This window comes from Leptosomus discolor, chromosome 27 (assembly GCF_034619465.1).
Source record: "Leptosomus discolor isolate bLepDis1 chromosome 27, bLepDis1.hap2, whole genome shotgun sequence".
In the NCBI taxonomy this organism is placed as follows: domain Eukaryota; kingdom Metazoa; phylum Chordata; class Aves; order Leptosomiformes; family Leptosomidae; genus Leptosomus; species Leptosomus discolor.
In genome coordinates, this window is record NC_141417.1 from 1,868,599 (window position 1) to 1,896,274 (window position 27,676).

The 27,676-nt window shown below is 51.7% G+C and overlaps 1 protein-coding gene across 4 annotated transcripts in view; it reads left to right on the forward strand.

The window, feature by feature from the left end:
• LOC104346124 (cyclic AMP-dependent transcription factor ATF-7) overlaps positions 1-27,676 on the forward strand; it is a 43,416-nt gene that overhangs the window by 5,882 nt on the left and 9,858 nt on the right. For 2 of the 4 annotated variants that reach the window (XM_086478627.1, XM_086478625.1), the window contains exons 2-5: positions 19,493-19,589; positions 22,774-22,892; positions 25,589-25,723; positions 26,362-26,519. In XM_086478627.1, the coding sequence (XP_086334753.1) occupies positions 19,493-19,589; positions 22,774-22,892; positions 25,589-25,723; positions 26,362-26,519 (509 nt within the window). Of the gene's footprint in view, positions 1-19,492; positions 19,590-22,773; positions 22,913-25,588; positions 25,724-26,361; positions 26,520-27,676 lie in introns of all 4 variants that reach the window. The other 2 variants (XM_086478624.1, XM_086478628.1) reach the window with 2 other exon arrangements.

The following is a 27,676-nucleotide window of genomic DNA, read 5'->3' on the forward strand; positions in this document are numbered from 1 at the left end:
CGGCCAGGGCCACGCGTGCGCAGGACACGAATGTGTTCGGTTTAAATATGAGCACGTATAGAAAGAAACACTTGTGCGTTGATTTAACAGCCTCCTTAGGGTCTGCCTCTCGAGACTTTGTTCCTGAAGCTTATGAAGGGAAGCCAGACAAACTGCATAAGAAATTCAGAGCGTTAGAATCGAATCTTTGAGAAACTTCAGCCCAATTGGCTACCTGCTGTTAGAGCAAACAGGAATTTAAATGGTTATTAACCAGAGTTATGACACCCTGTCCTCCAGTAGAAATTGTTACTGTCCTGGCACGGGAACTGAGTGGGAATGGACTTGGACACAGGCGCAGGGTGTTTTTTTTCCTAAAGAATTCAGCTCCTAACACCCACTGATTTAATGAGGTGGGAGCCGTTGTGTCTTTGGAAATCAGAGCCTTATTAATCAGGAGAATGGCTTCTGTGGAGCAGGGTGGATGATGCCAATCACCGAAGCTGGACGGGGCCGGTGAAGTGGCAAGCCAAGAGCAGGACTTGCAGCAGCCCCTGCCAGGGTTCCGTGGCACAATCGACGTCAGGTCTCAGCTCCAGGGGCCCCCAGGTGACGCAGGCACCCCGATGCCGTGGGGCTGGATGTCGTGTGTCGGCGGGGGACCCAAGCGAAGGGCTGGATCGCGTGGGAAGCAGCTCCCATCCCCCTGCAAGCCCTTGCAGGTGGCCCCAGGCGGTACGAAGCCTTCCCAAAAGGGTCACCTCCTGTTGGGGTCGAGCTGTGGCTGACGCCCCCCCCCCGTACCAGTCAAATATTAAAATGAAAAATTATGTGATAGCGAGAATAAAATCCTTCTCTGAGCTTTTGTTATGCTTGGGCACAGATACCCCTGGTCTGTAGTTAGCATGCAAAGTCACGTCTGTGTTGCGTCCCTACTGCACCCAAGTGATTTGAAGAGCTGAGCCATAAACTAGAGTTTCTTTGCTGTTTTTTAAATTGAAGGAAACGTCTGAAGCTCTGTGGCGAGGAATTCCTAGCTGTATACGCCTGCTTGCTTCACATCTGCAGCTTTTTATTTGAAGCTGCCATAGCTGAAATAAAATTCTACAGAGAAACATCTTAGTTAAAGGTCTTCTGTTATTTTACAGGAATGCAGGTTTCCAGAGTTAATTATTTATTTCAAATTAAGGCCTTTACAGCTGCAGTACCTGTACATCAAGCGCAAAATGGCAGATGCTGCACAAATCTCGGAGCGTTTACAGTATGTAATGGGTCTGCGTAAAAGTAGTGGTTGGTTATAGTAACTCTTTAGGTTGTTAGCATCAAAAGAAGTGAATTAATTTGAATTGTAACTCATGTATTGTCAGCAGAGTAAAATGATATCTCCCACCTCTGGCTGAAGGTATTTTTGGAGGTGGGGAGAGGAAAGCTAATTTTGAATAATAATAAGCTTGAGAAGGCATCTGAAACCAGTAAACGTTTATTTTTTACACTCCTATAACTTAAAAACGGCCAAACCAATTTAAACCAAATTGGATAATAAAAAATATTGCTCCTAGGCTGAGCCCCTGTATGCCAAGTTCCAGTCTAGAATGAATTTTTATGACCAAATTATAAACCCCCTAGAAATGAAGGTTTAAAATGGAAATGTTGACAGACCTTTAACTACAAAAGCACTATAATAGAACTTCTTTTTTTGTAAAATGGCTGTTTTAAAATATAATTAAGACTTAAATATTATTTAATAGCAGCATTTCCTGTAAGTTAAAATCTTTATCATTCCTATGGCTGGGATTCATTGCCAGTTCTGAGAATGCCAGCTCTGCTTTGCATTTGAAGCACGTGTGCGGTGCTGAACCGACACAGACACTTGTCTGTCAAATGGAAATGGGTCTGGACAGCTTTCCAAATTCCCCTTTTCTAAATAAGAGCCTGGATGCCAAAGGACTCGCTGGACCTCCACGCAAATCCTGCGGCTCCGGGAAGAAACTGCCGCGGAAGCCTCTGCCAAAGACTCAACTTTTAATAACGCGGAACGCCGGTGGTTCGTTCTTCGCAGGGAAACACGTTTGCCTCCCCTCTGGCTGATTAGGTATTAATTAGGAGTTGTGCTTTTAGCACGACGGCTGCTTTGGTGTTCTCATGCTGACGGCCTTCCGGGGCGCTTTGGAAAGCCGGGAAGCGAGCAGCCGGCGTGGCCGTGGTGAATCTGGAAGCCCCTCGCGCTGCGGAGCAGTGGCTCGGGGACCCGTCCTCGCAGGGAAAAGGCTTTTTTTCTTTTTCTTTCACAAGGGCTTCACGCAGGCTTCTCCCCCCTCCCCGAGGGGTGCTCATGCCGCCGCGGTCCTCCCCGATGCCCGTTTGTCGGCGCTGGTGCCGGGCGATGGCCTGGTGCCACGGGGCAGGACGGTGCTGCGCAGCTGTCACCCCCCCCCCCAGCCCCAGCGTGGGGCTTGGTTTCCATCCCTGCCCCCTTTCTTGGACTTGCTAATCCCTCTCTTTTGCTGCCTTTCTTTCCCCCTTCTCCTCACGTGAAATGCTGCCGGTTAAAAATAACCCCGGGGTGGTTGCTGCAGTGCCACAGATGCAGCGATTGTTGCAACACCCGGTTTCTGGGCTGGCACGTGGCCGGCTTGAAAGTGGAACTAGCAGTGGGAGGGTGACAGTTACTGCAGGCTGCCCTCTCCCTTTTCCTGCTGCTTTGCTTGCTCTCTGCTGTCCTTTTTGCAGGTGAATAAGCTTCCTGGCTTGAACCCTGCTGCCAAGTACCTTCTCAGGACAGCCTTTGTTCTCAGGGGGTGCTGATAGCAGGATGCAGAGACCCGTGAGATCTTTGCCTTACTCTGTTGGGGTGATCTGTTTTGTATAAGGGTTTTTTTTAAAGTGTTCATGGGAAGATGACGCTAGGTAGAAAGCAACGTAACCTGGAAATCGGGAAATTCTGCGGTGCCACAAGCGCGCTCGTACGTGCACGCTGTCGCTCGCCCTCCCTCTCCTTCCTCGTGGGAGCCGCCGGAGCTGCTCTCCCTTCTGCAGCCCCGTGTGAAGGGCTGGGTGTGCAAGAGCAGCTTTTCCCTCCTACGGAGGGATGGCCCCAAGCTGGGACATCCACCCCTAAGGCCATTCTGGGAGGGGGCTATTTTAAAGGGCAGGGGTTGAAGCAAAATTCATCCAGAAACTGTTCTTACACGTATTTTAGGGTGTTGCAGTGTCCTCCTCCTGCGAGTACTGCACGTGCAGCGCTAGAATTTGACTGGCAAAGGTCTCTGGTAGCCGCAGTGGACATGCTTGACAAGGCTCTGCTGCATATTTCACTAGAAACCTCCCAGATGTGGTTGATGAAATATATCTGTGGGGGTATTTTCTGTGAAGTAATTGCTTACTAGCACGAATTGGTTTAATGCGTACATAGAGGAGATAAGTAACTTCAGCTCACGTTAGCTCCTTTCTAGTTCAGATTTTCTCAGAAAGGTCTGTCCTGTGACTTTGGCTTCTTGCTCTGGAGATGCAGTGAGGTTTGGCAACGGCTTTTACCTTTCTGTTCGGGTGAATGCTTGTTCCAGAACAAGCCCTCGTTAGGGTTTCTTAGCCATATTGGCTGCTGCAGCAATTAAAATGAAAAAAGAGCACCTCTGGATCTGAAGAAATAGCTTCATGGTTTTCCCCTCTGTCGTCTTAGAGATGCTGTGCCAAGGCTGCAGAATACCTAATAATGGCTTAAAATATGCAGGAGCCGGCTTTAATGCAGGTCCTGTCAAAGAAAACGCTATCGGAGGATGAGCTGTGCTGCAAAGTGTTGGCTCGCCAGCCGCTGCCGCCGTAGCAGGCACGCTCTCCAATCGCTTCATTAGCATACTCGTTCATTTTGGCGTAAAACGGAGTAGATGAGGCGGCACACAACTAGTAAACCTATTTCATGTGGCAATAGAATAGCCGGTAATGGATCTAATTGCCCTTTTGGAGCACCTCTTGTCCCAAAGGATTCTTCAACCGGTCACAAATCACATCAGAAACGCACCTACCGCTGGGGAAGGTGCGTTTCTGGTCTCCCGTGCGAAGGGAGCCCCTCCTGCCCGCGAGACGGGGGCTGAGGGCGCGGAGGCAGCGGCACGGTTTTCTTCAGCGCCGCTGAAAACTTCGTTTAACCTTCCTCGTTCCCGAGGAAGGGCGCAGAGTAGCGCTGCGGGGCGTCAAGCCTTATTTCCAGGGAAAGCTGGACTGCTCAGCCATCTGCTTTTCCGTGGGTGACTTGCAGACTCAGCAACTATAAATGTATAGAGAGAGCGAGAGAGCGCGCACGCCAGGATACGTTCCTGTATAGACAGTCGTGTGTGTGTGTGTCTACGTATGTATTTATATGAATGTGAACGTATCCTGGCTACCAGTCCCCCTTTATTGGGGCTGTTTGGTGCCACGGATTTGAGGGCAGCAGGGAGGAAGGCCGGAGCAGTCCTTCCTCTGGACGTCGCTGTGGGAGAGCGTCCCCCGCTTGCAAAGCGGGCTCTGCACGGCGCCGGGGGGGTGCAGGTTTTGCAGGGTGCCGGCTGACGCGTGTGGTGCTTTCCTGGGAGGGGGGGGTCTCGCTGTTGCAAAGAGGGTCTCGCCCTCCTCGCCTCCCCTCTCGCAGAGCCCCCGTGCCCAGCTCGCACCTGCAGCACCGGTTGGTCGCGCCGCTCGCAGGCCAGCGACGCCCAGCGAAGCGGGTCTGGAGTTTTTCCGATGCTGCCAGGTTTCTAATGATTTCAATTTCTGTTTGTTTGGTTTGTTTTTCACTGAGCCGTATCCTCATTGTTCCCAGCTTATGGGATGGTTTCCACTTTCTGCAGCCAAGGGGGAACGAGGAGGGAGGGTTTCCCCTTTCTTGGGAACATGATCAGGGCTGCAAAAATACCCACAAAGGAACATGGCCGTGTACTCGCAGGGAATGGTTTCTTCTCTTTTTGATTTAAGGGAGTTTCACAACCGTGGAGTTTCTGCCTTGAACGAACTAATCTCAGCCCAGTCCTTACCTAAAGCTCTTGCTCTATATCAGAAATGCAAACTGCGTGTGCTGCGAGCACGAAGCCATAAATTGAGCCAGGCTCTTTTATTAACTTGAAATTAGACGGATCTAAAAGCTTGCTTGTGGTCTTGAGCTTAATAGGAGCAGAAAGCTGCCGGTGGCTGCACGCTCCTGCAGCCGAATGCGAACCTGCGAGTGTTGCCACGTTGACCGTGGCTTGTGAGTTTAACCTCCTGTGATCTTATCTCAAGAACTGCAAAACCTGTTTTTCATCCGTGCTCTGTGGCAGCCGCCGGGCCCTCGTAAAGCAAATGAGAAATAGGGCACTGGGTTTGGAGGTTGGAGAGGGAGGAGGGCTGGTTAGGAAACGAGAGGGAGATCTTGAGGCACAACCAAAGCCGGCCTTACGCTCAGGATTGAATTTTTCCTGCCTCTCTTGAGCTCTGGGTTTTTCCTTGGCCAGTAAAATATTTCCTTATGTTAAAAGCAATCTTTTGAAGACAAGACTGTTTGGTTTTGTGGGGTTTTGTTGTTGTTCAGAGCCTCACTTGCTACCTGTCTGCTAATCTCAGAGAAAATTATGAATGCTTTGTGTTTTACTGCATGAACAGATAACTTATTCCCCAAGTGCGGATGCAGCACGGAGCTTTGACAAAGGCCTCGTTGCCATGCCATCACAGATCCATTTAATTTTCAAAAAGATGCAAGAGTTTACAGGATTTTCTGTAAACTTCTTGCATAAAATCCAGCTGAATTGTTACTTAAGGACGAAAAAAGCAAGTAGGGGGGACTCTGCCTGGGTCTTCCTTCTCCTTCCCCAGCCAAAACGATGCTGAGGAGGCTGCTGAGCCCCTGCACGGAGTTCTTAGTAACCAACAAGCCTGTGACCTGGTTTTATTTCAATATCTAAATAACCGGGGGGATGTTTTTTTTCATGGTCTCACTTCCCCTGTTCAATTCTCTAACCCCAGAAAGACACAACTGAGCTTTGCAACGGCACGAGGAGGCAGCTAGAGATGGCTCTCGGTAATTGGAAAGGCAGCTAAAATCCTCTCTTTTTCTCCCAAGGATGCTCTCCGGGCCGGAGCCGGGCATTGTTGGATGGCGGAGGCCGCTCCGCCCCTCTGCGGCAGCCGGCGCGGCTGCAGAGCAGCGCGTCGGGCGATCGATGCGGCTCTCGGTGGTGGTGGCGGCGGCGGGAGCGGTGATGCCGGAGCACGGGCAAGCGGGAGACACCGTGTCCTAATGCACTTGGTGGGGAGAAAACCCCCCGAGCGTCTCGCTGCTGGAGAGCAGCGTGGGGAAAAACCCTTAAGCAGTAACATCTCGGGTCCTTTGTAGAGATTTCGTGTGAGACCTGAGAATGAAAGCAGCGCTATTGATAGAAGGGATTTGTAGTCGTGCTTTTTTTAAGCTTTAGGGGGTTTTTGGCTCCTCTTCTCTCCCCTCGGTGGTTGCTGCTTTGCATGAGAACCTTCCTTAAAGAGTCGGTTCTTGGGTTGAGGTGTAAAAGCTCACAATAAACGCATTTATTTCTAGGAGCTCTTTTGACGCGGGAGGAAACGTGAGGTTTGTAAAGGAGTGATGGATTCTTTGGGCAAGCGCTGCGTTATCCTGCCGCTGGGGGCTTGCGATGCTCTGGCTGCACAAAGGACTGGCGGGTGCGTGTCGGAAAGAAAAAAAAAAAAAAAGTACGTTTTGGGCTTTTTCTTCCCTGTGCGTAAAGAACGGGGCACGTGGCCGATGTGCAGAAGTCCCCTTTGTGTACAGAAGGTAGCAAGCGGGGATTTTTTTCTTCCCCTTCCCTGGGTTAGTGGTACTGTCTGGAGGAATTTAGGCTAAAGTAGGTCCTGGGTGTCTTGGCAGAAAAGCGAAGGTCCGTGCAGGAGGTTTGGTAACATCCCTGCCGTGCTTAAAAGATCCCCTGCCCGTCTCCGGCCGTGGTAAATCTCGGGAGGAGCGTGGCATCGTGTTTATTTAACACCTGCTTAATGATGCAAGCTGAGAAACTGCACCACCACTTTCCAAGCACTTCTACCAGCTGTTTTGCTCAAATAATTTTTTTATATGCCGGATTAAAACAATAAAAACATTAAAGGCCTAAAATTCCCCCTGAGAGTAAACATCTAGACAATAAAGAATTGTGTGTGCATAGGGGATGGGGTGGGAGAGTTTTGCAGCAGTGCAAAACAGGCTATAAATTAATCTCGGCTGTAAAGCCTGCTAAATTAAACCATTTCATAAAATGAAGTTCTTGCAAAATGTTGAATCAGTCTGTCTTTGGGGCAGTTAAAGATTTTTGGCTTCTTAACTTCTTCCGGTTATTTATAAATGGTAAATGTGCTTTGTGTGGCTGTGTCAGTCGCTGCTTTTAGGCGGAGAAGCGGGGTTTATTTTGGGGGACAGACAGGGAGGGTTTTATGGTCCCTGGAATAATTGACAGGAATTCAAAGCATCAGCCATCCCCTTTATCTGCTTAAACCCCCATAATGTGGGCTTCAGACAGGGAGACGAGCGATTCAGTCTCAAAAAAAAGCTCGTTTGTGCGAATAAATTTTCAAAGGACTGGATTTTAAGCAATCCAAGCTAGACTTCAAAGTAAGGAGCAGATCGTTCCGCTGCTGCTGCCTTGCTCGTCTGTGTCTTGCTGGCGCTTTTCTTTGCTTTTTTGTGTTGCGAGGCTCCTGCCTTCCCCACCGCTGCTGCTGCCCCAGGCACCTGCAAAGTCACTGCGCGGTGTGTTACCAGATATCGCTGAAAATACAGGTGCGAGCTCTTCGCTGCGCAGCATCGCTGTCGACATCTTAATTCGGGCTTCTGCACTTGTAAAAAATCTGCTAATTCACCTGCTCGCTGGGGTATTAATCCAAGCTTTTGTTTCGGCGGCTGGGGGAGGCGTTTCCTGCGCACGTTTTAGATATTAAAACCAGTTTGTGATTGCTGTGTTAGCTTGTCTCCCTTTTAAGAGGCTTGTGTGATGTTTGCTATAAACCTCAAACATTTGTAAGCTTTAGAAGAAAATTTAAATGCATTTTGCTTTGCCTGCATGTGAAATTTTATTATCTGCAGCCCATAACGAAGGCGGAAAAATTGTTAAGACCCTAAGGATGCGAGTAAAGCGATTTTGGTGACCTCAGCTATATATTTCTACATCGCTGAATCATCACCCAATTGGCACCTCAGCGGGGGTAATCTCTGCTTGCGGGGCTGGGAGCACAGACGGGGCTGGGGAGGAAGGCTGTAGATCAAACGACGTGGGGAAAGGCTTATGGGCAAGCTGCTTGCGTTACGCTTGGCTCTATCTCGTCTGATTTTTCTTGCACTTAAGAGTTTATCCACTTAATTTTTATTAAGGGCTGCAGGTGGAAAGTAATGTTAAAAGGGTTTACCATTAGCCAGGAGTGGCTAAGGAGGCAATTAGAAGCGAGCTAGAGCCCTGGGCTGGTGCGAATTGCAGCTGGGGAGTCCGCTTCAGCCGCAGAAAGGCTTTTGCTGGGGATTTTGTCGGGTCACTAAGTACACAGCCCAGCGCCGGAGAGCTGGGGGCGCGTTAATGCACTCCTCGAACCTAATCCTGTCGTGTAGGCGGCTGAAACACCACCCCACCCCCCCCTCCCGTCGCGAGCTCCCGTCGCGGCAGGCGTCGCGAGGAGTTTGGGAACGGAACGTGAGAAGAGCAAGGAGACTTGCTTCCCCGTAAACCTGACCTGACTTGCTGGGGAAAACTTGGCACCTTTTGAAAGACGATGCGGTTGCATAATGATTGCAGATGATTTGGGGATTAAAACAAACAAAAAAAACCAACAAGGATCCAGGTCCTTGGTGTGGGAGATCTCCCTGCACTCTGGGTGCAGGCTGGAGTCAGGCAAAGAGCTTGAAGAGCTTGGAGTTAGACCCCTCTGCAGTAGTCTGCTCTGAGAAATCATAAATCTCGAGAGAGAAGAGGGTCACTGAGAACCTCATCAGGGTGGGAGCAGCAGCGCCGCGTTAATATGCCCATAAATCTACCTGTTACGATAAAACAGGTGGCTCTTCCAAGAGACAAAAATAGTCAAACGCCCGGAATTTTTTTTTTCTGCTGCTGCCTATCTCCTTTTAAAAGCTTAATTACCGCGGTGCACTGACATCTGACAACTTATCACGGTCCTTTGTAAAATACAGGACTTGGTTTTGCATCCGTGTCTGGAAAGCAGGGGCAGAAACAGAGCGAAGGGGCTCCGCAGGGTAGCCAAAATCTCCGGGAGAAAAGTGTGGAGTGGCACAAAGAGAGGATGAGTTTCCATGCGGGGTGTTGGTGAGATTGGTGCTATAAAGCTGTTCGTGCTTTTAAGGGCTCCTTTGAAATAAAGGTGATGAAGGGAGCTGCGGAATGGGTTAGTCGTGGGGGGAAATTATGCCCTGGGATAAGATCTGGGAGCTCCGTGAATAAGGATGGATGGAAGGGATGCGAGGGCAGGACTGGCTCTGGCCTGACGGGAGTCGCTGCAGGGGTTTGGTGGATTCCTCCGTCTCTCGTTTCACGTCTTGCACCGGGACGTGTGTGGAAATCGAAGCCAAAGCTGTCCCTGCTGCGCTGCTGCCGAGTGCTCGTACCTCTCGGTGTAGACACGGCGGGGTCAGACCCCTCTTATTCCTACAGCTCCTTTCCAAAATGCCCCGGTCACTTCTCAAGGTGACCAAGGATCCCCAAATCTCAATTTTCCTCCTGCTGCGTTTTGTCCCTCTCCACTTGCTGTTGTCCCATCTACCACCCTCAGTAATGACCCTCCCTCTTCTTGGCCTGCACGAGCGTATTTAAATCCTTCCCCCGCACCTCAAATTTTGTGGGGCCGCGCTTCCTTACAGCTCGTTCCCTCTAATAGCAAATGCCAGCATTGAAGGGGGAAAAACTCTAAGCCACTTGAATTCTGTCTTCATTTAACATGGTGCCCTCTCCAGGCTGTTGCTGTTGGAGCTTCCCCAGGAGAGATCCTAGCTCAGGTCCACAAAAAAACACCCCTATTTTTTTTTAATTTTTTTTTTTTTCAGGCAATAAAGCCCGTAAGGAGAGGCTCGCACACCATGAATGGGTGGGCGCATACCCAATATTGCAAATGAATTGAAGGAAATCACCCTTCCAGTGCATTAAAAACCTGAATGGGGACCATGGCATCCTTTTTCTAATTGTAGTGTTGTTCAAAGGTCAAGGCTGAGTCACGTCGACTTTTTCAAGCTGCAGCCTCCTGGCACAATGAGCGCTTTTTTCCATTGGAGCTAACTTTTTTTTTTTTAGGGTCGGCTTTTCTCGTAGCCCTGAAACAATAGCGCGGCGGAGAGGATCTCATTAGCTTGGGTGCAAGGCATCCTCCGAGAGGACAAGCACCAAACCTCTCGGACGAGACCAAATTTAACGGCCCTTGAGAATTTGCTTTGGAAATGACCGTAAGGGGGTTGGATTGGAGTTGAGGGACCGGCTGCTTGGAGCAGAGTCCGCTGCTGGAGTCCCGCTCTCCCAGCACAGCTTTCTCTTATGCTCTTCCCAGGGTAAGTACGGAAAGGGAGACGGCGCCGTCCCGCGCGTGGGCACGGCAGCTCCCTGCAGCCCTGTCCTGCTGCTCGAGGACCCGACCGCAGACCCTTGCTCTGACACGGCTGCGTGGGGTATCTCAGGTCCCACGGAGACACCCGAGTCCTGCCTTTGGCTCCGTCCCGCTGGCTCAAACCACTCTGGTTCCCTTTACCTACGTTTGGAAGCTCGCCGCCCCGGCCCCGATAGCGCTGCCTTGCTGGGGGAGCATCGCCGCGGCCCCGCCAGGTGCAGGGGACGTGCAGGCTGCAAGACTCCCCGTTGTCACCCCCCGGGCTGCGTTTCCAGCGAGGCCGAGCGCTCGGCTGCGATGTATGGCTTGGCCGGGAGCGGGGAAGCCAGAGCGGTTTGTACCGCGGCGCTGCCGGAGCGGCGTGTGCTCCGGCACCTGCTGCCAAAGCCTCTCCTCGCCCGTGCCGTATTGACAGACTTGGCCACCATCCAGAGACTTTTTAAGATCCCCGTGCAGCCTCCCAAAGCACAAATCCTCAGCCCTGTAGACAAATTAATCGACTCCAGTTCGGATTTAATTATTTTTACGCATACATTCTTGTTTCTCGGGGTATGCGGAGAAGGAGTTTCCTGTTATTCTTTTCTTTTCACTCTATAAATTATCTCTCGCATGCATGCCTTGCGCGGGGCTCGCTGCCGATGCTGTTTGTTTGCCGAGAAAGGAGTCTTTGCTCCCAGATTATTCATTCAGGAGCTGTCGAGCGTTCAAGGCAGGAAGGGTGACTCATTTAGTAAACAGCAGAGGCTTGCAGGGGAAGGCAGGAGCACAGATTGGGTTTCTGTGGTAGATCCGAAGTCTTTCGGGGGGGATTTTTTTTTAAATTTATTTATTTTCCCTCTTTTTTTTTTTTTTTTTTTTTACCCTTTCTTCTCTACCACCAGCACCAGGGGCTGACAGCTCTTCCTCCGCCTGGCACGAGGGCAGGGCCCCACGAATAACGCAACAGCGCGGCTGCACAATTCACCCCTTTTCCTCCCGCAATGCCACAGAACTTCCTAAACCGCTCAGCCCCAGCAGCTCGCTGCGGTAGGGCAGGGCAGGAATTTCGCTTAGCCTGAGCTCCCTGCCCTCCGCCGTGCCTCTGCCCGTTTTCCTCGGTCTCTATTCCCCAGCTCTGGTGATGGGAAGAGATGCTGAGCTCCTAATGAATCACCCAGCGCCCGCACTTGAAATACGGTTAGGGAAACACAGCTGTAATTGCCTTTGTTAATACAATTTTTTTTTTTCTCCTGCAGTGTTTCTCACATGGCTCCCGGTACTTGCATGCGCGGTCGGCTTCCTCTCCTAACGCCCTCGTGAAGTATGGTGCCTTTTCCCTTTTTATTTGCTCTGTCTGGTAGGTAGGGGAAGAATTGATGGCTTGCCCAAGGTCACACTGAAAACCTGTGGTGCTGCTGGGATTCGAGCCGGGGACGTAATAATGATTCACATCCACACTGGAGCTATCTGGGGGTTCCCATGGGGCAGGCGCGTATCCGTAGGCACAAGCTGTGGAGGCGCTGACGCTCCGCAGCTCCACCCCCTCGCTCACCTCTGTTAATTACCGCTGTGCCTCTCCTCTTAAGTTATGTGGCAGCGGTAATTAATACATGGATTTTAATAACCTTCACTTTCATCGGAACGAGGCTAAAAACGCTCCACCGTGTGGAAGTCAATAATTATTGCAGCTCCGGGTTCCCAGCGAGCGCCGCAGGCTTTGTGCGGCTGCGGGCAGGTCCTCGCAGCGCTCGTCCGCGTCTGGCTGCAGAGGTGTGCTGCCGGTGCCTGCGGCCGGAGCGCTCGGGAGGAGCGGACAGACCCCTCGAGGAGGTGTCTTAGAAAATCCTGCCTGCTCTCACGTAGTGTAGACCCGTTGGAGATTCAGGAGCCTGGTCTTCCCAGTTCAGGTTTGCGTCCCAGGGTTTGGGCTGTAATTCCAGCGGTCGAGCCAGAGGAGCTGTGACTACGAGGCACTGAGGGCTCCTCGTCTGCGGGCCTGGGTGTACTTTGGGCAAAACAAGGGGCTGCTTTCTTCCCAAGTGCTCCATAAACCACCTCAACCATCTGCTATTTTTCTACATAGGCCCCTATTGAAAAAGGAGAGAAGGCTGGTTCACGGCCCTTCGTGGCGCTGCAGAGAAACGCCTCGGTAGCCAGAGGGTTGGGTTTAAGAGCTGGGATATTCCCGGTGTCCAACCCAGGTTAAATCCCTCTGGGATAAATGCCTTCCTGGCCAAGCAGGTTGGCTGCCCCAGAGGGTTGGCAGTTGGTTTTGTCCGCAGCCAGATGTGCTGATGCTCAGCTTAGGTGCGCTGGAGATAAAGGAGAGGCTGTGACTACCATGTGAGACTTTATTAAAATAAATTAAAAAAAAAAACCACCAAACCCAAAAACGTAAAGATGCATGTAGAGTTTATTAAAGAGTTTGCCCCGTATGTCCTTGGCCGAATGCTTCCCTCCTCACCGCTACACGGTGTGCTGTAGGCCAGATGGTTGCTGCCTTCCCCCCTGCTGAAACACCTGCATTTCAGTGGAGGGGCATGTGTATGAGAAGCCCTTTGGGATAAGTGAAGCTATAGAAATGTAAATTAAATTATTTACCTACTCCGAGTTAAATGCTCTGCCCTTCTGGCCAAGGAGGAAAGGGATGGGATGGGCTCCAGAACCTGATTAACTCTTTGTTTAAATTGCAGGGAAGTTTGTGGAGCAACTGGCGTGTCTCGGCGCTAGTTGTCAGTGATTTGGTGGGAGCTGAACACTGAACTGCCCATAAAAATCGGCCGGGTCGTCGTTACCTTATAAAAACGTAGCTGGGTGTCACCTCCCAGGCGCTGATCTCGGGGAAGGCGAAGTGTCCTGTGTCACACGTTGGCATCTGAACCTTGCTGCTGCTCTCCCTCGGCTCGCTGGCGATGGGAGAAGCCCGACGTGGAGCTGTGTGCGTTTGGAGGGCAGGTTGTGTGACACAGAGGAGATGCTGCCGTGCAGCGCCCATCTGTGATAACTGACTTAAAACCAGAACGCAGGGTCCCTCTGAAAAACGAAAATCTGAAGGTTCTCTCTAAGCAAAAAAGGAAAAAGAGAAGAAAAAAAAGGCCAAACAGTTGTGGTTTGCACAACGTTCATCCCAAACAAAGTGCTCCTTAAAGGGCTTGGACGTGGCTTCCTACCACCAGCGCCCAATGGTGCCTGTGAGCGGGCTGAAGTTTCTGATTATTATTCTTTTTCTTTCTTTCTTTTATTTTTTGTATTTTTTTTTTTAAACAAGGAAAGGAACGTGAATTAATCACAGGGCAGGATGTAAGCAGATTTTTGAAGTACAAGGCATAGCCACATGGGTCCTTGGAGTTGGCCTGAGCCAAAACCAACATTTCCAGGTTTAATCTTGATGCAGTTTGGGGCAGGGGGGGAACTGCAGGGGGGCATTGCACAAAACGCATCCAAGCCCGCTCCTTTCCAAGGTGACTGAGCTGGCTGTGGCCTTTCTGACTTTCACAGGACCTGAGCGAGCAGAAATAAGCTTTTCCTGCTGCCTGTGACTCGGGAAGGACACCGGGCGCTTGGTGCCCAAACGTTTTGCAGCCGAGCATCTTGCTGCAACGCGAGAAACGGCCTCGCTGCGGCAGCGACAAAGCCAAAGCCCTGAAGCGGACGCTGAGCTGACGGCCCCGCGGCCGTGGAGGTTACCTCTCGCCCCTCTTGCAGGTTTTTGTTTCTCCTCAGCGTGGGCTGGGGTGAGGTGACCTTGGCTCAGGGGCGTTCTCGGTGTAAAGCCTGTGCTCGCAGCCCACCGAGCAGCCGCTCCCCCTCCTGCAAAAGGCTTTGTGCTCGAGCGAGGAGCGACAGAGCTCTCTTTGAATACCTATACGTGGCGTTTTTTGTTCTTGATCACTCGTAAACCTTCACTCTTCCTCTCGTTTGTCCTCGCTCAGGCTTGCAGAGGTGCTGTCTCTTCCCTCCTCTAGCGGAAGGATGCTGCCACTGAAACCAGCTTCCAGAAGCGCTCGGTAACCATAGCTGCTGCGGCCACCTTCGAGCTGCGCGGACTCGGTGCCTTGGCTGCTTTCAAAAACACAGCCACGAGCTTTCCCGTGGGAGCAACTGGGCTCCGAGCTCTTCTGAAACCTGGCCCGGTGAGCACTACCTGGTGGGGAACCCTCCGAGAGGACACGGGTCCGAAAACCGTGCGTGTCTTCTCTCGTAAGTGTAAAAATCAGACAATTGGGCTGTGCGGTTGTTGCATTCTTGCAAACCAACAAGTCTTTGCGGCGTTATCCCCTCGTCGTCTCGTGACACCTCCTTTCCTATGGAAATGGGCCCATCTGGGGATTCACGTGGTCCCGGGCAGATAATTGTAATGGTCCCCCCGGCCTTTAAAATCTATGAATCACTCCAGTATCGGGGCACTTTATGCACATTAGCGAATTAATCCTTACAGCCTCTCTGCAAGGGAGGGAATTATCGTTGTCATTGCTCAGATGGGAAATGGGTGAGATGGAGCCCAGATCCGCGCAAGAACTGGGGGGTCACATCACTCACAGCCGTAACAGCTAACCTTTGGGCACCCAGCCCTTGGGGGCATCCGTGACCCTGCATTAGTTACCTCTGCAGTTGTGCCGAGTGAACGGGGAATATCCATCCAGCCTGCCACGCCGCTAGAAATCCATCTGAGCCCTGTCACGGCGAGATGTATGGATGGGGCGTAGGCAGCGGGTCTGCGGCAGCCGGGAAGCGTGGGGAGGCCGCTGGGTGGGCTGGGGGTGCGTGCAGGAGGGCCAGCATCTCCCCGTGGCGTCGGCCTTGCCCTCCGTACGCCGCGCTCACCCACCTCGCGTGGGTGTCCTGCTCACTGGGAGGTCCCCAAATGAAGGAGGTAGGTGCCCCTCGCCCAAGGCGGTGCCAGGAGAGCGAGGCAGACCCGGGACATCCCCCAGCCCCCTCGCCCCGGGCTGATCACACCGTGATTGCTCGCTGTAGGGGCATCGGAGCAACCGGATGGACTTTGGAAGTGAAACCTCTTGGGGCTGCTCTTAAAGTCAGTGACTTTGAGCTCAGCTTATCCACGCTGGAGCGCCTTGCGCAGTCGTTCACCTCCAGCGCTGCAGTTGCAAGACACGTGCTCATTTCTTTTGTTTCCCCTGGTATTCAGGTGTTTCAGCCCTGTCACGGCGGTACCGTGGTGTCCATGGGCAGAATAACACACTTCTGTGCTGGAGTTAAGGTCGGAGCAACGTTTCAGCCTCCCTGTATTAAGGACAGCTTATTAATTCAGCCATGTGATGAGCTTGATGGAGACAGGTTTGGCTCCTCACCCCTTTCACGGCGGGTGAGACTACCAGAGCTTGTGCTTTCAGCAAGGTAAAGTCTTTTTTACAAGCGTGCGCCTGTGGAACAGTTTGTGCTGTTGCAGCCTACACCCGGTCTATATTAAAACTGAATTTTGGCCAGGCGACTGGCTCGGAGCGCAGCCGGTGTTTATGTTCTCTGAAAATTACTGTCAAGGTTAAAAAATAGCTGTGCAGCTTGTGCGCTGGAGCTGCCGGCAGAGCCAGCGAGCACCTGGGCTCCCGCACAGCCGGAGGGTTGGATGCGGTGGGTTCGGCGCTTGCCTGACCCTCCCTTTGCCTTAAACGCAGTCGTAGGCTTTACGAACGCAAGGAAAAACCCTGAGCAAACCCCTTGTTTCTCGTGTTGTGCTTATTAAACCGATGGAAAAAATCTCCTTCTGAGTAAAGATCCAGGCTTCAGCCTACTACGTTTATTCTCTGGCTCTTGCTCTGGTGGAGATGGTGCGTTGGTCCAGCTGGAAGTATTGTGTCCTATTAAATAAAGATTTTTAAATGAGCACATTTATTCATGGAGCTGTCACAGCCTGTTTGGTAAAGAATGCGGACTGGCCAGCCTTAGTCTGCCTCAAATCTGTTTTCTCCAAAAAAGCTGTTACAGTCTCTGGGGTAAATACACCCAACCCCTTGTTTACCCAGACCCCAAATGCCATCCGTGGGCTCCATCCTCTGGACCAAAGGCAGGGAGAGAAGAGCAGAAATGGGGGCTGCCTGCCGTGCTTCAGCTCTTCTTTCACGCAGCCCTTCGCCATTGCAGCGTGAAGGGTGGCTGCCGCTTTCGGGGCCGGTTTGCAGCGCGGAGGCAGCGGCGTTCTCCCAGCGCCTGTCCCTCACCCCAAAGAGTTTACAGTCTACATCTTCTTTTTAATTCAGACACCCGCAAAATAGCAGGCTGAAATAACACTGCTATATGTCAGCTGCTGATGGAAGGAGATTAAATATTAAAGCCAGTGCTGTGGCTTTAACTCATTCCATTTTTTTTTTTTTTTTTTCCCCTACTCTTCCCCCATTCTCCCCCCCTGCTTTTCTTCTCTGTGTAAAATGACATGATTTAGAACTGAAGTGCCAGACTCAGCCTCTAGGTTTCGGCGTTTGGAAATGTATGTAGAAAGATATATTGTGTCTGTGAGCATTTCTGTGCAGAGAAAGAGAGAGCTCCCAAGCTAGTGAGACCACATAAAGATGTTAAATAGAGCTGTAACGCACACCGAAAGCAGGAAAAGTGCCCTAGAAAAAAAAAAAAAAAGAAAAAAAAAAAAGGGGAAAAAAAAAAATCCTGCAATGGAGCAAAATGAAAGATTAAAATATATTCAGAGGCACCGAGGCCGGGCTGAAACGTGCCCCTCATAGAGCCGGGGCTGGAGGGGGGAGAGAAATGTGACCCCATTCCCTACCTCGCCCTCTTGCTGCTTCCTTCATTGACCTAAAAATCTCCCATTTCTTTACCCGCTACAAAACGGAGTCAGAGAATTGGGAATTTTCTTCCTTTTCCCTTTTTTTCCCCTGTCTCTGCATGTTTAGTATTTCGAGACGCTGGAGCAGCGGCCGCCTGCCTGCTAAATATTCATCTGAAACCGGCTGCTCCTCCGTCCTCACAAAAAAAATGATTTATTTTTCTCCGCTTACTGTAACCCACCTATTTTCCTCCGCTAACGGCTCGTCACCGCGTCGCAAGGGGCGAGCGGGCTTGGCAGCCGAATATGTTAAAAGCCAGGGTGGTTTTGGGCCAGAAACATGACAAAGTGGCGGTGCCCACCCTTTCTCCCCGGTCCCCCCTTCCACGAGCGCTTTATGGTGCGATGAAAAACGGCGCCGCAAATTTCGCCTCCCTCGGAAAACGGCGGCGCTTCGCTCGCTTCTCCTTTGTTTGGTGGCGTTTTGGCGTCGCCGGGATTTGTAACGCTGTTTGGAAACGAGCGGCGTTGGGGCAGGAGCGGAGCTGAGGGGTTTGGAAGCTGCGGGGAGGAAAGAAACCCAGAAACACGTGTATCTTTAGCAAAACGGTCGAGAAACGTTGTTTAAGGTTTAGTCACGGACCAAATCGGGGTGCGGTGGCTGGGAAAGCCGTCAGGTGCGTGCCCGGGGTTACGTGGGCAAAAACCTCTTTGGTTTTCTCCCCGCAAGCGTGTTAAGACCCACCAGCTCTGAATTTCTTTTAATTTGAGCCCCAGTTACGAGTCACCACCAAAAGCACCTCCTGATACACCGTGTTTGAAGGACGCTTTGCATAATACACTAGTTATCGCGCCGAAGGGGAAGATGGATGGGATGTGTGTGGGTGCACCCGTTGTCTCGGCAGTGCTGTCCCTTGTCTCTGTGAACGCCCCCCCCCCCACTGCCGCACGGCTCCCGGGAAGGCGCCGCGGCGGCTTCCAGCCTGGAAAACGCAGATTTGCTCGATTTTTTAAGAAAAAAAAAAAATAAAAAATGAAGTCGTAAATAAGGATTGGAAAGAGCGAGCGAACCCGGGGTGTCACGCTTGAGCTAATTCACAGAAACAGGTGGCTTTGGGTTGGTTTGTTTGTTGGATGGTTTAAAGAGCGAAAAAGGGAAGGGGAAAAGGGCAGAAATCCTTTGCTGCAGCAGCAGCTCTTTCTAGAAACAACAAGCCCGCTGCTGCGCGGCTCTTGGATGCATAAAAATCCTGCAGTACGGCCCGTGCGGTGCCCTCAGCCTCCCCGGTTTGTCGCAGTCTATTAGGAGAGGTGCAATCCATCCTCGGGTCTTTATGATTATTTGCTTTAACCCCCTCCCTGCCTCTCCCCCCCCCCCCCCCCCGCCCCCGCTTCCCTCCATCTCGGTGCTCGGGGCTGGCGGTGGCCGTTCAAAGCAGCCCCGCAGTGGGCGATGCTGCCCTTTTGTCTGGGTGTCAGCGACGGCCCCCCCGCACCCAGCCCTGCCTCCGTGCTCTGGCAGGGGGGAAGGCGAGCCCCCCGCTCCCCAGCGCGTCCCTAAAGCCATCGCAGGGGGGGTTGTTTTTTTTTTTTTTCATCCCGCAGGTGGAATTTCAGACGGCGGCGTCTTTAGGGCGTGCGAAACGCATCCCCCCCCTGCGCACACCCCGGCTCGACGGCGGCCGTGCTTCGGGCTGCTCCGTGCCGTCGCAAAGAGCCACGGGCAGGGAGAGCGGGCAGCCGCCTCCGTCCTGCTCCATAAAGCCCCGGCCTGAATTGCCGGGCGGGTGCCAGCTCTGTCGCACGCCATCCGAAAAAAAAGTTGCCTGACCCCTAACGGCACCTAATTCCTCCCTCCATTAGCCAGCAGTAAAGCGGCGCATCTCGCCGAGCGGGGCGGATTTGCATTTCCTAGATCGGTGGCGGCCGCTGCGTGGCCCCGCCGCTTAAAAAAAAAAAAAAAAAAAAAAAGGATTATTAAAAATATTTGTCCCCTGTTCCCCAGAAGCCCCACGTAATGGCCTTTTCATTTTGAGCAATGTGTTCACACACCGCTTCTCAAACAATCTGTCCCGCTCTGGTTTTGCTTAACGCTCGGCAGCGATTGTGTTACAGTCGCTCTCCGGGCGGCTCTCTCCCCCCACCCTGCTGCAGGATGTACCCGTAAAACACAAAATGCATTTATTCACGATTTTCTAAATTGTTTCATTTCAGAGGTTTACAAACGAGGACCACCTGGCGGTTCATAAACACAAGCATGAGATGACATTGAAATTCGGCCCTGCTCGAACTGACTCAGTCATCATAGCAGGTATGTGGTGTTCAATCCAGGCCAGCTCTGAAAATGGTGCACATTAATATAGCATGACTGCAAGATTAATACCAGGGACCAGATGCACTGAAAAACGTCTCTACCTCCCATAAAAAGCTCTTGTGATCTGCATTTAATCAGGAGGAAAGGAAAGCCAGAGGCTTCCAAGTTTCTATTTTTTTTTCTTTTTTTTATGGTAGTATCAGGTTTTGTGGGGTTTGGGGTTTTTTTTTTTTTTCTTCTTTTTTTTTTTTTTTTTTTTTCTCTCACCCTTTTTATTAAGACTGGAAGATTTATGGACAAAAGGTCTTTCACGTTTCTGCATGTGCTTTGAGGACGATGAACAAAATCTGACAAAGCCAGCTTCCTCTCCTCAGCCCAGGTGTCAATTTTCTTGAGCTTTTAGGCTAGCAGTTAATAAATTAAAACACCATCGAGTGCACCAGCTACTGCCCAGAGTGCATTTGCAAGAGCCCAAAAGAGGCGTTCTGGCAGCGCACGGTCAATGCAGCCTTTATAAGACTGGGGGGAAAAAAGAAAACCCCACATATATTGTTGTCTGGCAGCAGATCATTGCCCGTTACAGATACTCTCCTGCCTTGTCAGTCCCCTTTCATTTGGGCTTCTTAAAAGGGCGTGAGGTTTGTGTTACCGCTGGATGAAAAGGCTGTTGCTGAGAACGAGAGGAGGAAATGCTTTCTGAAGCCTTGAGAGTTCATAAGGGGAAACGAAGCGTCTGCTGCGAGAGCCTGGCACCCTTTTCCCAGGTTCATCTCCAGCCCAGTTTCGGTGTTGAAGGAGGAAATAGCAATTCAGTCGGTTTCTTAGAGCTTTCAAGTTAATTGTAGCTGTGGGTAGGATCGTAAGAGAGCTCGCGCAGCCTTTGGTGGAAGGGCGGAAAGCCTCTCCTGGGGGAGGGCTCGCAGAGGCGAAACGGGCTCCCAGAGGGAGAATTCATTTCAAATGGGATCAGGCTAATGGGAGTTGACGGCGAAGAATTTGGGGCAGGGGCTGAAAGAAACCTCAAATTCCTCAAGGTCGTTTTTGCTTCGGTTCGCCCCCTTTCTAAACAGGGTGCGCAGCGGGAGGGTTAGCTTCTGCTTGATAAACCCAAGGTGTAGATGGGCCTGGCAGTGATGGGGGAGCAGAAATGGGGTACGGTCCTGCCTCCAGCTGAAGTCCTACCTGCTCTAAATGGGATGCAGCACTGAAAGCCCTCATCTTTGCAGCTCCCAGCGCTATAGATCCCTCCTGTGCACAACCTCTCACAGGTAAAACCGTGAGTGGGATGAAATGCTTCGGTTTTAGCCCAAGGAACAAGGTCTAGCCCCCTTTCCCAGCTCCTCTGGGCTGACGCTTAGTGAGTTGCTCCGGAATAAACCACAAAGCGGAAAAAAACCACCAACCCCAAACTCATTTAGCTGTGGTCAGTGCGAGACCAGCCTGTTTAACACAGGCTTTCCCTGGCTGAGATCTTGACGGCAGATAGAGCTGCCGGGGGGGGGGTTGCGAGGGCTATAAAGCACGCTGGCTTTGAGCACTGAGATCCGGGGCATTATTGCCCTACATTCCTAATGTCCCTTTTTTTTTTTTTTTTTTTTGTTAGCCACCATTTTGTCTCTGGGTTTTCTTGTTCTCTCCCTCCCTCTTGCTTTGTGCAGAGTCCAGGGCAGCAGCCCGTGTGTTAATGAGCAGGAGGATTCAGCGTACGTCTCTTGCCGTTAACTCTGTGGTTAAGCTAAAGAGAGTCGTAAAGAATCTTTCTCTCTCTGCCAGTTATAGCCAGCAGCAGAGAGACTTATTTAAACAGGAACGTGCACTTCTGGGGTGATGCTGGGGGCGGAAGAGCTGCCGCAATTCCCGAAGGTACAAATTGGGGAAGGGTAGGACGAGAGAGGTTATACGGCTTTGCTGCGCGGCGTTGTGAAACCTTCTGCTGGAGATTTGGGCCCCGGGCTGGCGTGCGCGGCTTGGAAGGACATTGCTAAACGGGGAACGGTCCAAAAAGAGCCCTGAGAGCTGTTAAAGCGCTGGAAAAACAGCCTCCTGCTGAGATCTTTAGTTGACAAAGTTTCTTGGTGTCGTGAAGAGAGATCTGGGGGGAACCAAAGTGCGCTCAGAGGAGGCCTTTGCTTTATTAACAAAAGCAATAGGTAGGGTTTGAAGTCAGGCTGGAAGTAAAGCGTGGTTCTGCGACAGCAAGGCGAAGTAATCGCCCGATTCGCTTCCCGAAGGCTGCGGGAGCCTCTCCACCACGGGCCGGTTCGAAATCCAACGGAGTGTTTTCCGTAGACGCTTCGGCTCGAGCACAGCTACTGCGCTCGAACGGGGAGCATCCGTGCCAAAGAGCCGATGTTTTATGCAAGAGGTCAGGCTAAACTATCCCAGGGATCTCCTTTGTGCTTAAAAATCTATGTAGTTTTCTGCCAGACGGATTCTTACGGTGTAACAGGCTCCCGCCGGGCTCCCGCTAGTACCTGGACTCCTGACCTAACGTCACGCAGAAAAACGAGGCTCGCTGGGCTGCGGAGATTTCTTCCTGCTTTATAGCCTGGGTGATGGCCAGAGAGATCATGACTCAACGTGTTAATATGGTGGAAAACGGGCCCCAGAGGGATTGCTTTGGACAGTGGTGGTAATTATTAGCACTCCCACGTAGCCGTCTGTCCTAGGATGCGCGTTAATGTACGGAGCAACGGGACGCGGCTCTGCCCAGCTCTGTTCCGCAGCAGCGGTGGAGCTGCTCCGATCAGCCGTTTCCCCTCTCATCACTCCATGTTTTTAAGATCTGCTGTTGCAGGGAGATCGACCCCCACTATTTCCCCTCCTTGCAGCAGCGATTCAGGTGAGGACAGGCAAAACCCCAGGGTGGGAGGGACAGGACATGACCCACAGGCAGGAATTTCACAGGAATCGCTGCCCGCCTCGCGCTGCGATGATTTATCTTTTTTTTTTTTTTTCTTAAACAGCGTTCACCAGGGAAACAAAATCAACCAGAAACTCTTTCCCCCTTGATGAATTGTCAGTTGCTTTACGAACATGACAACACACCTTAGCAGAAGAGCATCCAGGCTTCCCCACAACAGAGGCCACGTTTGCCAGGGGTCCCCAGAGAGGACTAAGGTGGTTAAAATGAATTTTCTAGCCTCTCTTTGACCGATGCTTGGTGTTACAACCCCAACAGATCAGACTCCGACCCCAACTCGGTTCTTGAAGAACTGCGAAGAAGTGGGACTCTTCAATGAACTGGCCAGCTCCTTTGAGCACGAGTTCAAGAAAGCCGCAGAGGATGACGAGAAAAAGGCAAGAAGCAAAGGCCACCGGTGCCGTCAAACTGAGCCCGGGCGCATATTGTGGGGGCTGGAGGGGGGACGGTGCTGCTCTGATGAAAGGCATATGTTGTAGGGTAACTAAGTGTGGTCTCGGATTTAATATGCTGGCTTATGTGGGACTATTTTTTTAGCTCGGGTAACTTTGGCTGGGTATCTTGCAATCCAAGGCCTGGTGAGAGCGGATTTTAACGGTTTATTATTCCTTTGGCTTTTCACTTCAAAAAAGGAAAAAAAAAAAATACTTCAAACAAAAAAAAAATGCCTCGCACCTTGGGAAGGAGATGCAGGAAAAGAGCAGGGCTCTTAAGCGCTTGGGATCTGAGCAAAAACTCCCTCAGAGCCTCCTTGGGGATGGAGATCCTGAACGGTGATGCCTTTGAGGTGCAGTCAGCGGGGAAGGGACCCGGGTGCCTTTAGCCTCTGAAGGGTCTCACGGTACCTGCAAATACAGAGAAGGGGCTCCATGGAGGAGCGAGGCTTTTTCTAACAAAGAGCTCCCTCAGCTGCGAGCAGTATCGATTCAGGCTGCCCCTGCCAACCTCAGGAGAGCAAGGGTCTGAAGGACAACGGGATCTCATCAGAGAGCAGCTAATTAAGGACATTTCGCCCCACCCCTCCCCCCTCCCACCTTCCCAGGATCTGAGGAGCAGCAGATGCGTATGGGGCTCTTAGACTGGCACATACATTTACTAAATTGATATATGTACGTACATACGCTCGCAGTCAGCGGCGCTGCTCGGAAATAAACTGCAGGAGCACAGCCGCGTAAATCTTTGCCGAGATGGGGAACGGAGGAATTCGGAATTAAAACTGAAAACTGTCTTTCACCCGCTCTCCTAATAACAGGGCTCTTTAAAGCATAAATTGATCTCTCTCTCATTGGTATGCTGCAGGGCCTTGGCGGGGCTGCGTGGCATTTTATGCTCTGAATTCCCTGCCTTTTGTTCTCCGCAGCCCAGACCCCGAGCGCTGGGAGAAGGTAGCTTTTCGTTTGTGGTTTCACATATAAATGGTTGAGCAGCCCACAGTCTAGCCAGTCGGTTTATATGTAAGACCACCCATCTCCTGGGCTGCGCTACCTAATAGCTGCAGCTAAGATCCTTCGGCTGTTGGATGTTTTCCTTTTTTTTTTTTGCTTTAGGATGACTGCAGTCTAAATATTTCCGCCGGCAGCCGGGCGAACGGGGCGGCGTGGCGCTTGGGGTGGTTTCAGGCATTAGGGAGAGCATTCATCCCTCCTAGAAAATCTCTGCACAGGTCCCCAGGCCCAGATGGCTTGTCGCTCACCGAACCTGGCCAGAGCTGCCTGCTGCATTTCTGAGATGCTTTCAAACATTTGGCCTCATCCAGCCCAGTTGCTGCTGCTGTTGTGTTTTGTCCTCCGGGTTCCAAGGGTGGTCTCGATACCAGCATGTTAATTAAAAACATAGGCACAGCAGGAGCTTCCCTGGAGGCACTTTAAGTGGTTTGAAACTTTCCTGCATGTTAATCCCTTCTCCTTTGTGATTCCCAGCGCAACATCGCTGCTTAAGAGGGCAGGTAAATGGTTACTGCACGTACCCGCAAGCAAAGCCCCTGCATAAATCAGTGCAGAGCGGAGGCGCTGGAGCCGCACCCCACTCAAGAGCAGCGAGAACATCCGTAGATGCCCGGATTTACCCTCTTGCCGCAATTCTCCCTCCCTTGAGAGGACTTAAGATGCGGCAGAGGAGGAGGTTTAGGTTGGATGCTAGGACGAACTGTCAGCAGTCGGGCGAGTGAAGGAAAACGCTGGGATTGTTCGTGGAGGGAGGGAGGGAGGGAGAGCAGGTTGGACAAACAGCTGTCAGGACTGATTTAGGGAGAGTTTCTCCTGCCCCGGATGGAGGGAGGACCCGGGTGATTTGTGAGGTCTGGTGGAGCCCCGTAGAAAGCAGCATCCCGCCGTCGGAGCCTCGCTCCGTTGCGTGCTCCTCCGGTGCTCCCGTACGCCATCTTCTCCCAGGTCTTCCCTTCCTCCAGGTCAGGGGAAGGGGAGAGGTGGCCGCTCAGTTTAGTCCCCCTCTCTTGTCACCCTGCCCTTTTCCAGTCCCCAGCAAGTCATTAACTGGTTAAAATGGGGCACGTGGCACTGCTGGAACCCAGGGCAGTGGCAAGTTGCCAGGTTCAGGCATATGGTTGGGTTTTATTTTAATGGGGCGCTCATAGATATTTAATAACTTGCATGGCTCTTTGTTTGCTTTTGATAATCGGGTAATAAAATAATTCAGGCTGATTTATACAATGCTTTACAGCTCTTCTGTGAATGAAAGTGCCTTCTGTAACTCGCAGGCATTTGGCTTTGTTACCTGTTCTCCTTAGCAGAGCCCTTTTATGAAAAAAAAAAAAAAAAACCAAACCCCAAAACTAACCCATGGAAAGAATTGTGCGTGCGTTTTGTGAGAAACCACAAAATGGTGCCATCTGGGGCAGAGACCGTCTTGCCTAGGCCTCCGTCTCTGTTTGGACGGGGCCGGCGCGGCGCGGCACCGCTCTCCGCCTCGGGCTCCCAGATGCTGCTTCAGTACAAATAAATAATAATAATTTGGCAAGAGCTCAGAGCTGTAGCTCTTCCTCTGGGAGCAGCCGAATGTTTCACAAACAATATGAGCTAATTGTCCTTTCAATCCGTGGCTGATTTTCCCGTAGAGTGCCGGAGCCCTGGACATGTCTCTACCCTCCACCCCGGACATCAAGATAAAGGAGGAGGAGCCGGTGGAGGTGGACTCTTCCCCGCCGGACAGCCCTGCCTCTAACCCGCGGTCACCGCAGAACAAAGAGAAGGTGAGGTCTCCCTGCGGAGACGTTGGTCTCTCCCTCTCCGGATGAGACCAAGCTTTTTCTCCACTTGGCTGCCAAGGCCTGATTTGGGCTTGTGAGGTTCCCTTCGTTTTAGAAAGAAAGAGAAAAGTTTGTTCGCTAAAATGCCCATTTGTTGCCCTCAAACCTCCGCGCAGATTTGGCTAATGCAGAAATCCTTGCTGATCACCCTGGGAATGCTTTTCCAGCAAGGCAGAAGTGCCAAACAAGTAACACATCTTCTCCAAGACCAGCTCCCTGTGTCCTGGGGGGGGGGGCTGGTGATTCAGAGCAGATTAGGCCGGGTGACTCGGTCTCCATCTGACTAACTTCCCGCCCTAGAGATGCTAGCTGGGGCTGGAGCAGTAATTCGGAAAGGGGGATTGTTTCCCAGAGGCTGCTGCAGGCAGCAGGAGTCTGAATTTCTGTGCCCCACTCCCTGCACTGACATCAAATCAGTGTGGCTTTGGGTAAGTTGCTCCCCTCCCTGCCTCAGTTTCTGTGGCGAAGGCGCCTTAATTTTCCCTAAATTGCGTTGAAGCCGCCAGGAGGAGGAGCCAGCCAGGTGGTTATTAAGCTAATAAGTACCAGCATGTCTCCTTTTGTCTGTTGATCCTCTTCAGGAGATCACCTCCAAGCCTGTCATCATTTCTACACCTACTCCAACCATCGTGCGTCCAGGCTCGCTGCCACTACACCTGGGTTATGACCCACTCCACCCCACGCTGCCTTCCCCAACCTCTGTCATTACCCAGGCTCCCCCTTCCAACAGACAGCTTGGGTAAGTACGGAGGAGGGACACGTGTGCTGAGGTTTCTCTCCCGTACCGTCAGGCTTCCTGGGCAGTAATTAGGGACCTAAATAAGTTCCTTGATTGTCAGAACAACCGAGGTGCCGCGATTCCCGCTGCGGCTGCTTGGGCATAAGGGCCTCATTGCAGCACTGTCTACAAAAGCAGAATGGGGTGTAAGTGCAGAAAGCAGGAACTAATTGTCGTAGTGTAACGAAACGAGGCAAAACTCACCGCGGGGAGAAATTAAACCCAATCCCCAAACACGTTGACATGACACTCGCTGTCTGCGATGGGAGCGTGGCCTGACTGGGGACTCCCAAGTTGCTTTTGCAGCCTGATGCGGTGGAGAGAGCTCGGCTAAACCGGCGGTAGGAAATTGTCTGGATCTTTAATGGCTTTGGGATTTTCTCAGACAGCTGTTGCCTCTGAAGTGTAACCTCTTCTGCAACCTGCTGGCCTCCTTCATGGTCAGCTTCTGCCGCGGGAGCTGTTTGTTTCAGCAGATCTAATGACCTGCTCCTTTTTTGCCCCTTTAACAATCTGGATCGGAGGCTCCAGAGCACTCGCCGCAGCGGTTACGAGCCCGCCACGCTGTGAGGTAGCTCCGGCCCTGCACATAAAGGGAAGGAGACGGAAGGATGCAGGAAACGCATTACACTGAGCCCTCGGGAGACGTGTATTTAGCCCCACGTCTATTCTCTGGTGTCAGGATGCTTCTTTCTGGCCGTGGTCCTGGCCTCTTTCTAATTACCCTTGTTTGAGGCTGGCTCCTTACATTAACCAGGCCATTTTTTCAGCTGTCAGTTCATATTTTTGTGTGTGTTTTTGCTTTGACCCCCTGGCACCATCAATCCAGACTTCCTGACGGAAAGTTTTAAATCCTGTCTTGAGGTATTAAGGGGTTAAGTGATTGTCCTGGGGTTTTGAAAGGGCATTATCTTCCTTCTGTAACCCCGCACAGGCAGGCAGAGGCTCGTGGGGCTGTTTGGAACCGAGTCCCCTCGCACTTGGAGGCACAAAAAAATCAGAACTGGAGTGAGCTAGATTTTAGTACGATTTTATGTGCCCTTTGCAGCCCACGGGGGGTAGATCCCTCCTAGGGCGTGAGAGTCGAACGGGCTCTACGGAGAGGTGGGGCTGCAGCT